This window comes from Lactuca sativa, chromosome 4 (assembly GCF_002870075.4).
Source record: "Lactuca sativa cultivar Salinas chromosome 4, Lsat_Salinas_v11, whole genome shotgun sequence".
NCBI lineage: Eukaryota > Viridiplantae > Streptophyta > Magnoliopsida > Asterales > Asteraceae > Lactuca > Lactuca sativa.
This window is the reverse complement of record NC_056626.2, coordinates 374,781,255-374,798,077: the sequence shown is the minus strand read 5'-3', so window position 1 is coordinate 374,798,077 and position 16,823 is coordinate 374,781,255. Positions and strand designations below refer to the sequence as shown.

The following is a 16,823-nucleotide window of genomic DNA, read 5'->3' as shown; positions in this document are numbered from 1 at the left end:
TTAGAACTACATATTCATTCGATGAGGTATCATGTGTATAGTCCCTTTTAGGGGTCGGCTACACGGATAGAAACATTAGGTTGTACGGAATGCATAACAAAAATACGTGTAACGTGACTTGCTTGCCAAGTTATGTGTAAGTTGGCTCCAAACACTACCCCCAACCTTGATAAGTGTGACCTCTCGTGACTATGGCTACGATCCTTCATAAGTGAGAATGGAAAACCTTATCTCTCTCTAACTCAATAGCAACTTGACCATTGAATACCATTTCCTATACCTAGTAAAAAGCAAGTGACTTGATTTTTTGGGTGATGTGGCGCACCTTCACGGGAATCGTGTTGTCTTCCATTCTATATAGCCTAACCGAACATGAAGAGGTATAGTGGATAGTGTTTGTCCAATTTCCCAACCGAACATGAAGAGGTATAGTGGACGGTCTTTATTTTGTGTGTGTGTATGTATATATATATATATATATATATATATATATATATATATATATGTATGTGTGTGTGTGTGTTTGTGTGTGTGTATGTATATATATATATATATATATATATATATATATATATATATATATATATATAGAGAGAGAGAGAGAGAGAGAGATAGATAGGTTCAAATGTTTTTGACAATTATTGTGTGCATGTGTGCACCAATGAGAATTTAGGAAATAATAAATCATTAAATAAATCATTTAAGGGTATTATAGTAATCTTGACATATTTAAATATGGTAGATAACTAATATATTTATCATCCCTTTATATATGGGATATCAAAGTCAAACCCAAAAAACCCTACGCTTGAAAATTACAATTGTCGTCAATCCCTTCACCCATTTTACATTCAGCACAAGACTCTTATGCAGAGTAGGTAACTCGGGTACTATTTATCAGGTTAGCTTCTACAATCGGGGTTACTTTAATCTTCTTTCTATATTCTAGATTGTTCCACTTTCTGCACCAAACCGATTACCTTTCATCTTCTTTGTTTTACTCTTTCTCCCTTCTACACCACCGCCTAATGCGTCGTTGCTCTCCACCACAGCCCTATACGGTATCGCTCTCCACCACCGCCTGCCCTGCTTAGGTCGGTTTGTGTTTCTCTCTACAATTCGACTCTGATGACTTCAAAATTACTCTTTCGATTTTGGATGTAGGTAATTACTCGGGTCCATCACGGTTTCTGTTGATTTCCGTTTGCTGACTATCACTTTCTAAGGTGTCTTCTCTGTCTTTGTTCTTCCCTTTGTCTTCTGTAATTTTATAATGATGTGTTTTGCTTTTTTTTTTGTAAGCTTTTGCTGGTGAATGGTTGTTTTTGGATATGTGAAGGTTTGTAGTTTATGTTGTTAATCACTGGTATGTATGTCTGGTACTCAAATGGAGTATAAAGATTTGTGCATCTGATTTTGCCCGCCAAATGTTTGTTAAAATGCTTGAATCAAATATTTCAGCCAATTTTTTTTTGTAATATTTGAACTATCATATCTCTCTCATACTAGCTTGGAATGATATGAAATTTGTTTATGCACATTCTCCTTTGTGTTAGCTACAAGTTAGGTTCAGAAGTCATTTAAATTTGATTAATATTGGTTGAGTTATAGTCCTTCGAACATGCGATGTTACAGCTGTATTTTTAGCACTCTTTGTTCAGAAACATTTGTGATCTTTGAACTGTCATATTTACCACATTATAGCTTGTAATAAGCTGGCCTTTTTCCAAAGTACTGTCCTCTATGTTAGCTACAATGTAGTCATTGTAATTAGATTAAGTCGATAATTATAATTTGGATCAGGTGATTCGGGAAATACTTGATCAAGTGACTCGATTACATTCTGTTAGAATAAATTAAAAGACTTTAATGTCTAACACATTCTGTTAGAATTATAGTTTTATTCTGTTAGAATATACTGAAAGTTATACTATTTTAAAGTTGATTATGTTTTTTTTATTTAGGTTTTGAAGGGGCTGCCATTGATGTGGAAAATGAAGAAAACATGGTGAACGAGAGTATTCTAGCAGAATGTTGTTATTTTTTAAGAATGTTATTAATTTTTGTTGATATTCTTTTATAATATTTTATAACTATATTAAAATGTATAAGACTTTTAGTCTATAAGAATATGTATGAATTTGAATTTAAATCCGGATATATAAGAATATATCAGAATGTTTGTTAATTTTCAACATTTGGTTCAAAAATTTTGTTTTTCTTCAATAATATTCTATTAGAATAAAATTCTGAAAGAGTATCATTCTAACAAAAAATATTCTGACAGAATAAAATCGGTAAAAATTGAAATTGAATTAATTAAAAAATTCAGATTTTTTTAATTAGGAGAATTAATCATCCCTAAAAATCCAAAATTTTCCTTTTATAAATGTAGTTAATTGTCCAAAATACCCTTTTGCTAAAAATTGTGTGATTATATGGTACATGTTACCCCATTGTAATATCATACACTCTCAAATCATGTCCATTAATTAGTTTCTTTATCAATTGTAGTTTAAAAAACCAGGGTTTTGGATTGGTCTTGTGTTCATCACTATAATTTTAAAATAAACTGGATTGATAATAATTCAGTGGATCAACCGATTTGGATGGATGTATGTATGTATTTATATAATTGGTCAATGTAGTATGAAGGATCCATTTAAATACTAATATATAAGTGTTTATATAAAATTATAAGGGTGGAATGGAACAGGGTAATTCGCATTCCGCGGTATGGAATTGAAAAATGTTTTTTATTTTAAATTTTAAATTTTAAATTAGTAAATTTTTAATTTAAGAATTAAATCAATTATGTATGTTGGGAGAGATGAGACGGATAGATTTATCATTTATGTGTTGCAAGATTGGAAAGGTGAAAGTGAGAGTAAAAAAAATGGGTTGAGAATTACGTTGTTGCTTTCTGTGTAAAAGTAAAGAGTAAATTACACGAATGGTCCCTATGGTTTGGGGTAATTTGCGAGTTTAATCCATAACTTATTTTTTTAATTTGGAAGGTCCCTACTATTTGTTTTTGTTACACGTTTGGTCCCTATTTTTTGTTTTTGTTACGCATTTGGTCTCTGTCTTAACTAAAAAGACTATTATTTAAATAGGAAAAAATAGTGGGTTATATAAGGTAAGGTGAGGAGGTGTGATTGGAAGTATGTTTATTTAAATAAATTAAAAAAATCAATGACAAAAATAGTCTTTTTAAGTAATACAGGGACCAAGCGCGTAACAAAAGCAAACAGTAGGGATCTTCCTAGTTAAAAAATAAGTTAGGGACCAAACGTGCAAATTACCCTAAACCATAGGGACCATTCGTGTAATTTACTCAAAAATAAATCCATCCAGGTCTACCCAAATTGTTTTCTCCCGTATACACAATTCGTATTTTATCTTTTTGAAAATAAATTTTCATTTATAAAGTTAGGGTTCTTCCCATTTTTTTAACAACAAACATGTTACATATAAGGAAAATCGCGGTTCCCTATTTCTTTAATGGGCTAAATGGGCTAAATATAAGAAATAACAAAATGTATTTCAACATTGTTTTTTATTTGCATCCAAGGGTATTAGAACATCGTAAATGTTATTTCTTATCTACTTTATTGTTTTCTCTTTAATTAGTTTAATTGTCAAATTAATTGCAGGTGGCTTGTAGCGGCACTCGTAAACTTTTACATAAATTTTGCGTTTATAGGGGTAAGAAATATCATTTATAAAGTTTACAGTGTGGACCTTGAAAATTAACCATTGCAATATGAGTTAAAGAATCACATACTTACACCATGTACATGTAATTTAAAGCTCCATTTGAAAGTAGCTTATCAATTAAAAGCTACCTTACGTACGATAAGTTACTAACTTATTTCTATGGTTTCACCAAACACTACCAATACGCTACCTTGTATTCTTAGGCTTGGATTGTCTACAAGGAATCAAGTTTGATCAAGGCAGTTGTTTTAATATCGATAGAAATTATTGTCGGAAGGTAATCTTTTCTTTTTATTAAGTAGCAGTGTAACATGTTAGAAGTCGTTTCAATTCACTTGAAAACAGTGGAATTTGCTTTGCGTTACTTTCTTGGCATAGCATACTCCATATTTTGTATATCCTCCAAAAATGTAAGGAAGATATTGTTAGTCTCATTGAAAATTTTCCAATTTCATTCCTTGTACAGTCTTGTTACATGTGGTTACATCGCTTTGCGGTTCTTCAAGTTGTCACATGAAGAATCTTCAAAGGATCCATTATATTTTTTGTTAGTGAGACATCAAAAAAGGTAAGAATCTTTCAACTTCATTTGTATAATGAAAACTAAATTTTTTCTTTCAATCATCCTTTACTTGTTATATCTTCTTGTTATAAATATGATGATATGTAGTTGAGTTTGAAATCACATTAAACAATTTCTTAAACTTTATATTTTGGCTTAGGGATGCCTTAGAACACATGAGGAGACCTTTTGTTGTAACTGCAAGAGTAATCATTTCTTCATTAGGCTTCTTGATGCTTGGAACTTTTATTTATACATTTGTTGTTTATGGATCTCCAATCCATGTCTCAACGTAAATTTTCTTCTCTTTTTATTTCTTTAAAAGTAATACTTTAATTCATGGAATGTAAAGTTGATAATAGTAAATGCTTGAAGGTGTATGATAGCAGTAGTGATTGACTTCTATTTCCATGTTGTGGCTTTATCAGTAGGTCTCCATCTCAATTCATGATACACAAAATTTTGTTGATAAACTTTTAACAATTTTTTTGCTATTTTAAACGACTATATGTTTCAATAAGTAGTTTCATCTTGGATATAGTTTAATAGTGTCACTTTGGAAATATAAATACGTTGCAGTTTTCAACGTTAATGAATAACAAATATATTTGATTTGCTTCTTTTCAGGTGTGGGTGGCATATAAGGAATCAAGTTGGATAAGTGCTTTCTTTTGGATACTTTCACTTGTATGTTGTGGGAGGTAATTAAGCATTTATACCAACTATTCACCTTGTTTTTGTCACTTAACATATAACTTACTCTCTTCAAATGATATGTTCACATGTTAATACTATTTATTTTCCATCACTTTTGAATTGAAGATTCATCAATGATGTGTATACAACTTATTATTGCATATAAACACATATCTAGATTCATCTACTCTTATAATAACAATACATATTCTGATTTACTTATGTCAAATTTTAACTCTTTAACAGCATTGCTACATGTGTATACATAGTGAAGCAGTTGTTCTACCTCTCCCCTCAGCAGCCTATTTCCCTTGTACTTGTCAACAATAGTAACAGGTAAGTTGCTGCCTATGGATGTACGTAGTATACCCATATTGGATAGGGATAATGACTTAGAAGACCATTGAAGTTTCAAATTTGTTCAAAAAACACCATTCAAGTATTACATGTTCAAAAAACATCATCAAACTAAGATATATGTACAAAATAACACCAACGAAGTACATATTCTGTTCAAAAAACACCATCTTTATGGTTTGGGGTAACTTACATGTTTAGCCCCTAACTTTTTTTTCTTACTCGGACAGTCCCTAGCATTTATATTTTTTTTCCTTCGGACCATGATCGAGTTAAAAGACTAATATACCCTTCTTGGTTTCATTTAACATTTATTTTTATTACTTGTTAATTATTTATACAATTGATATATTTATAATAAATAATAACATAAATTGTATAAATAATTAATATATAATAAAAATAATTTTAAATGAAAGTAGTAAGGGTATATTAGTCTTTTAATTCGACCAGGGTTCGAAGTCGAAGCAAATTTAAACTAAAGGGAATTGATATATTTATAAAAAATAATAACATAAATTGTATAAATAGTTAATATATAATAAAAATAATGTTAAATGAAAGTAATAAGGGTATATTAGTCTTTTAATTTGATCAGGGTCCGAAGTCGAAACAAATTTAAACTAAAGGGACCGTCCGAGTTAAAAAAAAAAAAGTTAAGGACTAAATATGTAAGTTACCCCAAACCATAGAGATGGTGTTTTTTTGAACAGAACGTCGTTTGTGTTTTTTGAACATATGTCTTAGTTTGATGATATTTTTTGAACATTTAATACTTGAATGGTTTTTTTCAAACGAATTTAAACTTGGATGGTCTCTTAAGACATTTTCCCTATTGGATAAGCCAATCTTATTATTACATTATTTGTTATTCGTTTTTTGCTAAAATCTTTTTTTTTTATGTTTCTTGATATCTTTTATATTTTAATGAAACTTGCTCACAAGCGATCCACTATTGATGGCTAATACCAATGCATAAGTACATTATTGCAAGAATTTGCTTTCTTCTAAATGTATCTTTTATGGTTTCACTATTATGGGACACTTTTACACTTTTGTTACTTCAGTTTGGTCAATTTTATCCTTTGAACCATTAATGCCCCCTTCATACCCAACTAAGGAGGAAAAAAAATAAAAATAAAAACACCTCCCTATCTTTCTTTTGACATGTTGGATGCTTTGTAGCTTAAGATTTTTTAAAACCAAGTAAAATCCACAAACCACAAACAAACTAACATCAATTTTTTTTTTTTGCCAAAATGATTAAAAAAAAATTACATAACATCAAAAATGATTTAAATTCTTCAAGGAGCAACAACCACAATCCGCCCAGCAACTTGGTCAAGGTCTCGTCTGCCATTAGACGTGATCCTTCTCCCTCCGTAACACAACCAAAAACAAAAACAATAAATTAACATATAAACAACTTAATACATAAAGAACAACTTAATAGAGAAAACCAGTATAACAAATTAACAATGTTGATTGTTAACTCACCCCTTGGGATCCAAATCAATGATTTTCATGGTTTCCAATTGATGAAGAATGTGGCGAGCAATTCCGCCACTGCTTTTGCAGAAATGTGGTGGAGCGCTTCCATTTCTCTTACGTTCGCCATAGATCCTCTGTAATGCTCCAACACCAAGACCACCTCTCAAGTATATTTTCCTAGCAATTGAAGCTACAAATTGGAATTATAAAATATGGGTTTGTTTAATTGTTTCTTCACTATGATAACTGTGTGAAAATGGAAATAGAAAGAACTTACCAGCTCTGATGTAATTCCAATCTGGATCATAGGGTGCAAGTTCCTTGAAGGTCGTAGTCTTAACTATATCAGTCCATTCAGGAAGCTCCATCTATAAAATAAGACGTTGTGAAAACAAAAAACTAACTAAAAAGGCCTAACCTTTGAATGAACGAAAATTGGCAATTAGGGGTAGAGTTCATCAAACACAAAATCAAGAGTCCTTATCAAGCGTAAAAGAGTGATTGTGCAAGCTTTCTTTGAAACTCTGAATAGAACAATCACTCTAACTAGTAAATGATGGGAATTAGACTCGGAGTTTACCGAGGAAAAGATCAATTCTTTATCAAAGAACTGAAGTAAGTTAATACGCTTTATCATGTTAGGTTCTAGATTGATGAAATTGAAAGGAATCCTGCTCCATGACTCTAAATAAACAAACCCTAAAACAAGCAATGTGATCGATGTTTTACCTTGCCAGATCGTTTGAGATGAGCGGCGTAACCCTTAACGAATTCATGAGGAGAAACATCCTTCACAGTTTTCGCCGTCGCCATTGTAGCTGCGTTGAAGAGTTTTAGTCCTACGCTAGGGGGGTGTTTGGAAAAGCTCAAAAGAACTTTTCCAAAAAGTTACAAACAAAAGTTGTTTTTTCTTGTATTAAAACTCCAAAAATTATTAGTTTGCCAATCATCTTTTTGTTTTTTTTCTTTTACAAAAAGGACTTTTGGCTGTGAAAAACTAAGCCAAACACCCCCTAGGTTTTCTTCAGTAGTTCTGATAAGTTCTATACTTCTATATTCAATACTCATGTGGATTTATTGAGCATTTAGAGTTTAGACAAGTATTGGGCCAGCCCATAAGCCATTTAGTTGGAGGTTCACAATTTTAGAGATGAAAAAAAATCTTTTGAAACTTGGGGTGACAATTTATGACACAATACGACAAAAATACATGAAACGAAACGAAATTGGGACGAAATTGAAATTTGAATTCGTACTCGTGTCGTGTTCGTGTTAACTATAAAAAACACGATGTCGTGCCGTGTCGTGTTCGTTTTCAAAATTCGACACGAAATTGACATGATTTAGCAGTTCTTTATCGTTTTTTCGTGTTTATCGTGTTTTTCGTGTTATATTTGATAAATTATTCATTAAATAAAATAGTTTTTAGTATATGTTATATTTTTCATGTCGTGTCGTGTTTGTCGTTTTTTAATTCGTTCGTTTTCTTGTTAGTTAGAAAAAACACGACATCGTGTCGTATCGTGTTCGTGTTACATAAAAATTTGTCGTGTTGTGTCGTGTCAGACAGAAACACAAAACGATAGCATGGTTTGTCACCCCTACTGAGTTGTTTTTTGAAGCCGAACCTACGTTTTGTGATTGGTTTGACACATGCACGGTCGGCCCATGTTGTGTTATGTAATGGCCAACTTGAGATAATTAGATGGGCTTCACTAATTTGGAGTTGAGATAATGAGATGGGCTTCACGAATTAGGAGATATATGTGGAAGTCCTTGAGGGACCTACATACCAATGATACAAGCTCTCCTAATGGTGGGAAATAGAAAGACACAATTGGAGAGCATCTAGGCACAAGGAGATCTCATTCAAACAACAAATCAAACCGAAGTATGTCCAAAAATGCAAGTTACGAAAAATATTTAGTCATATTGGTAATAAACGTTACACGCGATGAGAATGTCATGAGCTAAGATTGGGGAGAATGCCATAAAGCTAAGTTTGAGATGGCATACACCAAGGTTATAGATTATTCAAGAAGATTAAACACATTTCAATGGCATTCAAAGCATATTTTGAGGGTTAAAAAGTGAAAACATCTTGAAAGTCTAGGTCGTAACTACCAGTGTTTTTAAAATTATAAATGACCATAATTTAAAAATAAATAACCATCAAACTAAAACACAAGAATTTTTAAGAATTAGACCAAGCCCATATTGCCATAATCTACATGAGAATTTGATTAAGAAATGCAATAGTAAACTCGCATGTATGTTGATTCTGAAATAAAGCAAATTCCGCTAAATTTTTGCGGTTAAAATTTTCTTCTTCGAGCTATATTAATAAAACTGTCATCGACCCCACAAAACAAGGCTCAATACTTGTTCTCAAGAAACTTGTTTCTTTGTGAGTATTGATGTTTGGCTCGTTCCCTACGTAAACTTCAGACATACATATTGGAGCCATAATTTCTTCTCGGTAAAGCCTCGTTAGGGACTCTATCTATTTAAATATTTGGAGATCATATATTTAGTTTGTGTCTAGTTTTTGTATTGTCTTTATTAGGAACCTTTAAATTGTAGGTTAATCGTTATGATTTCTATTTGATTATGTTTCCTACAACACATAAATATATCATTCCCTTAAGTTGATTGATCGATTCTGATTATTAGTGTTTTGTCACCCTTTTCCCCATTACTCTATGCGCTTAATATGAACGTCAACATAGAAAAATACAAACAAGCAACTCATAATGATCTTCGACCATGAAGAAAGAGAAGCTCGGATAAGAAAAGCCTTAATGCTGCAAAGAATACACATTAAGCATCATTAGGTTTTAATCCATTGCAAAAAATGGTCATAAGAGTCATCGGTTATTAGCATAAAAGGGAAAGAATACCTCTAATGAAATAAGGAAAAACCACAATATTGTAAAGAATGCCTATTAGGCAGCGAAGATATCTTCAACAAATTTGGTGTTTTATAGTATTAGTATTGTTCGTTCATTACTTATCAATCAACAATAATCTTCCTAATGTAATTTTCTTGTTCCTTGGTATGTACATTTTCGGTCCATTATTTAGCAATAAACAAGTGTCTTATATAATAATAAATGTCTTACATAAATTACTATACATTGCTATATAACAAAATGTTGTATAACATTACATAAAATCGGCCAAGTAGCAGTTTAATAATACTATAATTGAAAATATACATTGGTACAATCTATAGAAACGAGGGAAAGTGAGGATACGGGCCTCTCCACATCTAACTAACTACTATACAAATTTTAAAAAATGATACGACATTGATACTATCGGGACCTTCATCATCTTATATTAAACACCCATAATGCCTTCCAGATGATTGTTACAACGGTATTACTGTAGATGATCCCATTCAAGAATGTGTGTTTTGGTTATCGGGTTATCTTCATTATAGGGAGAGTATGTGTATCGTGTTGTTGAACACTTTCATATCCCTCAATATGTTATTCTAGTTCTTTTTGGAATCATTTTAAGTTGTTGTCTAAAGAATATATATTTATATCGGGGAAGTGTGATTATCGGCTTATTAAAACTCCATATCTCTCAAAGATGTTATCCTTGCTTTTTTTGGGAGCTTTTCAAATTGGTTGTTTACTTTCTTAATATATATATATATATATATATATATATATATATATATATATATATATATATATATATATATATATATATATATATGTTGTTGAGAAATCACACATAGAATATGAGTTTGTCATAATCTTCTATCAATCATGTGTGTGTAAATAGACTCAAATGACCTCACAAGTTGATAGTCACATTCATTAAACCAACTCCAATGGAACATTAAAAAACACCATTTTAGTGTTAGTTTTTCTTTTTATCACTCCAATCAACCTCTAAAATACATCATTTTAGTGTGTGGGATACACTCAAACACCAAATATGAAGGAGAAAATGTTTGGCCTCTAAAATACACCATTTTAGTGTGTGGTTGGATTGGTTATAACATTTTAGTGTTTAAAACTCACCATTTTAATATTTTACCATTGGAGTTGGCCTTAGAAGCCTATCTATATATTTTACATAAAGTATTGCCGTAAAAATAACATTATCACAACCTATAGAATATCACGTTAAGCAGGCGAGACAAATTTGATTTGGTTGGCGAGCCTCATAATATCGCACTCACTTTGTGGTTTTCTTTTGTACCCTACTATTTTTATATCTTAGATAAGTTGTTGTTTGTTTCTAATAGGGTGAAGAACATTACGATGAATCTCAAGTGTCCAATTAATCCATATTGGTGCAAGAAAAGGAGAACAAGCAACTTATAAAGATTAACTTGTTTTTGTCAACATACAATATATCAACTATGAATTGCAAGATGCTAGTAACAAATAACATGGCAACACCAAACCAAAACATATATAAACATTTCATGCATTTTAAGTGAGTGGAACAAGACTATTAACTATTAAGGCATCTACCATGGTCATGTATATAAAAATCAGGAGTATTCAATTCCATACTCTTCACATAATCCTACAAAATCATTCCTCATTGGAGTGTATTAATTCAAGCATCAGGATTAGAGCTTAAGTAGTTAAGTGATTGATTACATGTACTCATGTTCCAAATCCACAAATTCTCAAAAATACCACCAAAACACAAACAGCTCAAAATTGAAAACAAGATTTCTTCAAACAAAATTTGATTTAAATTTTTTTAAGTTAAGATTCATAATAGAGCTACATAACATCAAAAATGATTTGAATTCTTCAAGGTGCAACAACCACAATCCGCCCTGCAACTTGATCAAGGTCTCTTCGGCCATTAGATGTGATCCTTCTTCCTCTGTGACACAACCAAAAAAATAAACAAACAATTTTGATCATTTGTCACAAACATTACATATCTAGAAAACATTTTATCCTATCTAGATATCACTTAATAGAAAATACAAGAACTTAGTTTTATTTAGATATGACTTAAGGGTTGTTTATTTAAAATGGCTGCATAGATAATGTCTAACTCTTTTTTGAGACTGCATTGGCCTCTGAAATAGACTAAAATTACCATTTTACCCTTACATTTCAAAATACAAATTTCACAATATTGAAGTTGGGAGAAAATAGAAAGAAATGCAAATAGGTAAAGGGTTATTAAGTAACAAGTGCTTAATCCATTAAGTCATTATGTTCAGATCAGGTGCTTAACACATTAACCTTAACAGGCCTAAAAAACAGTCCCTTAAGTAAGTAACAAGTAACAACATGTATATATGAAGCCTTTATATGATCAAGATTCAAGAGCAACAAATGGATTCTTGAAACAAGAAAATGCATTGATTAAAAGATAAAAGAAAATTGAAACTCACCCCTTGGGATCCATATCGATGATTTTCATGGTTTCCAATTGTTGAAGGATATGGCGAGCAATTCCACCACTGCTTTTGCAGAAATGTGGTGGAGCGCTTCCATTTCTCTTACGTCCACCATAGATCCTCTGCAACGCTCCAACACCAAGACCACCTCTCAAGTATATTTTCCTAGCAATTGAAGCTGCAAATTGGAATTACAAAATATGGGTTTGTTTCTTCTCTTCACTCTGATAATTGTGGGAAAATGGAAATAGAAAGAACTTACCAGCTCTGATGTAATACCAATCTGGATCATAGGGTGCAAGTTCCTTGAAGGTCGCAGTCTTCACGATATCAGTCCATTCAGGAAGCTCCATCTATGAAAATTAGAATTATCAAGATGATCAATTGTACATGAAAAGATTAGAGTAGAGAAATTAGGGGTAATGTTTCACCAAACACAGAATCAAAATTCAATTACAGTTAAAAAACACTAAAATTAGAGCCGAAGCTCACCAAATACAAAAGTTCAGTTCATTTTTAAGCATACAAAATTCGAGATTGATGCATTTGTGGGGGAAATAAAAAGCCACTCCGTTACTCTAAATCAACAAACCCTAAAATCAGTAGTGTGGTCGATTTTACCTTGCCGGATCGTTTGAGATGAGCGGCGTAACCCTTAACGAATTCATGCGGGGAAACATCCTTCACAGTTCTCGCTGTCGCCATTGTAGCTGCGTTGAGGCGATTTAGACCTGCACGAAGAGCAATTGGCTAGGTTTTCTTCCATAGTTATATCATCAATATTTATCTGTGTCGATTTTGGGCCATCTGGACATATTGGGTATGTGGTCGTCGAACCAGCAGCTCTTTAGACAAGTATTGGGCCCATCCATAACCTTTTCTATAATATATAAGGCTTCAACTATAATTAAGGTTGAGCAAGAGAGTAGGTATCTGTTTTTGGAATCATAACCGCTCAGAAATCGTTGGTTTTGGAACTGAAACCGAGGTCACTGGTTTCGATTCTTGTTCTTAAAAATTGGAACCACCGACGACCGGTTCCGATACTGGCTTTCATTTGTTAGGAACCGTTACCCATTGGGTAACAGCCATAACATTGGGTAACAGCCATAACAGGTTCCAAAATATTAAAATTTAAAAATACTTAATACTTAAATGAATTGGTCGTAACAACTTTTTGATGGCTAAGACATATGTTGGAACTATCTAATTGTATCTTGGAGGTAACATGCTAATAAATCATATTTGTATTTTTTTTCAAAAAAAATGGTCTGACGTAAATGTGAATAGATAACTATAAAACCATTTGAACATAAGTGATGATAATTTCTTTTGAAAATATTTGATTTTAAATAACATCAACATGTTGATAGTCAAAATATGAACTTTGGTTTATGATTTATATTTAAAAACTTCGGTTATCTTTTAAAATAAATTACTTTTTTGCTTCAATGGCTAATAATTATTTTGTATTAATGATACTACAAAAATGACATAATTGGGTTACCAGGTTTTCGGAGCTGGTTCCAAAAATTTAATAATTGTCTAGATCAATTTTGGTTCTGACGAAATTGGGTGGGTACTTGCCTATGCTTATCCTTAGCTATAAGCATGGAAGACTAAAGAGGCCTGGGGTTCAGGGTATGCTAATGGTTCGAGATGGGGGTCGGCTACACGGATAGAAACATTAGGTTGTACGGAATGCATAACAAAAATACGTGTAACGTGACTTGCTTGCCAAGTTATGTGTAAGGTGGCTCCAAACACTACCCCCAACCTTGATAAGTGTGACCTCTCGTGACTATGGCTACGATCCTTCAGAAGCGAGAGAGGAAAACCATATCTCTCTCTAACTCCATAGCAACTTGATGATTGAATACCATTTCCTATACCTAGTAAAAAGCAAATGACTTGATTTTTTCGGTGATGTGGCGCACCTTCACGAAAATCGTGTTGTCTTCCATTCTATATAGCCTAACCGAACATGAAGAGGTATAGTGGATGGTGTTTGTCCAATTTCCCAACCGAACATGAAGAGGTATAGTGGACGGTCTTTATTTTGTGTGTGTGTATGTATGTATGTATATATATATATATATATATATATATATATATATGTATGTGTGTGTATGTATGTATATATATATGTATATATATATATATATGTATGTATGTGTGTGTGTATATATATAGAGAGAAAGAGAGAGAGAGAGAGAGAGGTTCAAATGTTTTTGATAATTATTGTGTACATGTGTGCACCAATGAGAATTTAGGAAATAATAAATCATTAAATAAATCATTTAAGGGTATTATAGTAATCTTGACATATTTAAATATGGTAGATAACTAATATATTTATCATCCCTTTAAATATGGGATATCAAAGTCAAACCCAAAAAACCCTACGCTTGAAAATTACAATTGTCGTCAATCCTTTCACCCATTTTACATTCAGCACAAGACTCTTATGCAGAGTAGCTAACTCGGGTACTGTTTATCAGGTTAGCTTCTACAATCGGGGTTACTTTAATCTTCCTTCTATATTCTCGATTGTTCCACTTTCTACACCAAACCGATTACCTTTCATCTTCTTTGTTTTACTCTTTCTCCCTTCTACACCACCGCCTAATGCATCGTCGCTCTCCACCACAACCCTATACGGTATCGCTCTCCACCACCGCCTGCCCTGCTTAGGTCGGTTTGTGTTTCTCTCTACAATTCGACTCTGATGACTTCAAAATTACTCTTTCGATTTTGGATGTAGGTAATTACTCGGGTCCATCACGATTTCTGTTGATTTCTGTTTGCTGACTATCACTTTCTAAGGCGTCTTCTTTGTCTTTGTTCTTCCCTTTGTCTTCTGTAATTTTATAATGATGTGTTTTGCTTTTTTTTTTGTAAGCTTTTGCTGGTGAATGGATGCTTTTGGATATATGAAAGTTTGTAGTTTATGTTGTTAATCACCGGTATGTATGTATGTCTGGTACTCAAATGGAGTATAAAGTTGATTATGTTTTTTTTATTTAGGTTTTGAAGGGGCTGTCATTGATGTGAAAAATGAAGAAAACATGGAGAACGAGAGTATTCTAGCAGAATGTTGTTATTTTCTAAGAATATTATTAATTTTTGTTGGTATTCTTTTAGAATATTTTATAACTATATTAAAATGTATGAGACTTTTAGTCTGTAAGAATATGTATGAATTTGTATTTAAGTTCGGATGTATAGGAATATATCAGAATGTTTGTTAATTTTCAACATTTGGTTCAAAATTTTGTTTTTCTTCAATAATATTCTATTAGAATAAAATTCTGAAAGAGTATCATTCTAACAAAAAATATTCTGACAAAATAAAATCGGTAAAAATTGAAATTGAATTAATTAAAAAATTCAGATTTTTTTAAATTATGAGAATTAATCATCCCTAAAAATCTGAAATTTTCCTTTTATAAATGTAGTTAATTGTTCAAAATACCCTTTTGCTAAAGTGAAAACATCTTGAAGTCTAGGTCGTAACTACTAGTGTTTTTAAAATTATAAATGACCATAATTTAAAAATAAATAACCATCAAACTAAAACACAAGAATTTTTAAGAATTAGACCCAAGCCCATATTGCCATAATCTACATGAGAATTTGATTAAGAAATGCAATAGTAAACTCGCATGTATGTTGATTCTGAAATAAAGCAAATTCCGCTAAACTTTTGCCGTTAAAATTTCTTCTTTGAACTATATTAATAAAATTGTCATCGACCCCACAAAACAAGGCTCAATACTTGTTCTCAAGAAACTTGTTTCTTCGTGAGTATTGATGTTTGGCTCGTTTCCTACGTAAACTTCAAACATGCATATTGGAGCCATAATTTCTTCTCGGTAAAGCCTCGTTAGGGACTATATATGTTTAAATATTTGGAGATCATATCTTTAGGTTTGTGTCTAGTTTTTGTATTGTCTTTATTAGGAACCTTTAAATTGTAAGTTAATCGTTATGATCTCTATTTGATTATGTTTCCTACAACACATAAATATGTCATTCCCTTAAGTCGGTTGATCGATTCTAATTATTGGTGTTTTGTCATCCTTTTCCCCATTACTCTATGCGCTTAATATGAACATCAACGTAGAAAAATACAAACAAGCAACTCATAATGATCTCCGACCATGAAGAAAGAGAAGCTCGGATAAGAAAAGCCTTAATGGTGCAAAGAATACACATTAAGCATCATTAGGTTTTAATCCATTGCAAAAAAATGGTCATAAGAGTCGTCGGTTATTAGCATAAAAGGGAAAAGAATACCTCCAATGAAATAAGGAAAAACCACAATATTGTAAAGAATGCCAATTAGGCAGCGAAGATATCTTCAACAAATTTGGTGTTTTATAGTATTAGTATTGTTCGTTCATTATTTATCAATCAACAATAATCTTCCTAATTTAATTTCTTGTTCCTTAGAATGTACATTTTCGGTCCATTATTTAGCAATACACAAGTGTCTTATCTCCCTATACTAATAAAAGAGTAGCTATTTTGCCATGTGTCACCATATTATATCTCTTAATTAATGTGTTGCCACTTGTCAATCTATTAGTTTTCCATTTA

The 16,823-nt window shown here is 31.8% G+C and overlaps 3 protein-coding genes across 3 annotated transcripts; 1 reads left to right on the top strand and 2 right to left on the bottom strand.

Annotated features, from left to right (window-relative positions):
- Positions 1-4,446: 4,446 nt before the first annotated feature.
- Positions 4,447-5,557, top strand: LOC111884922 (uncharacterized). The gene is made up of 4 exons (XM_023881216.3): positions 4,447-4,574; positions 4,658-4,709; positions 4,910-4,983; positions 5,225-5,557. Exons 1-4 carry the CDS (start codon positions 4,459-4,461, stop codon positions 5,316-5,318), a joined length of 336 nt encoding a protein of 111 aa, XP_023736984.1. The 5' UTR covers positions 4,447-4,458; the 3' UTR covers positions 5,319-5,557.
- A 1,082-nt stretch (positions 5,558-6,639) lies between these two features.
- Positions 6,640-7,639, bottom strand: LOC111884921 (40S ribosomal protein S19-3-like). Its single transcript, XM_023881215.3, has 4 exons — positions 7,556-7,639; positions 7,104-7,194; positions 6,835-7,016; positions 6,640-6,717 (listed from the first exon to the last, which is right to left on the bottom strand). Exons 1-4 carry the CDS (start codon positions 7,637-7,639, stop codon positions 6,640-6,642), a joined length of 435 nt encoding a protein of 144 aa, XP_023736983.1.
- A 3,893-nt stretch (positions 7,640-11,532) lies between these two features.
- On the bottom strand, positions 11,533-13,001 carry LOC111884919 (40S ribosomal protein S19-3-like). The gene is made up of 4 exons (XM_023881214.3): positions 12,843-13,001; positions 12,484-12,574; positions 12,216-12,399; positions 11,533-11,692 (listed from the first exon to the last, which is right to left on the bottom strand). The coding sequence occupies exons 1-4, from the start codon at positions 12,924-12,926 to the stop codon at positions 11,617-11,619; spliced, it is 435 nt and encodes a 144-aa protein (XP_023736982.1). The 5' UTR covers positions 12,927-13,001; the 3' UTR covers positions 11,533-11,616.
- Between the last annotated feature and the right edge of the window lie 3,822 nt (positions 13,002-16,823).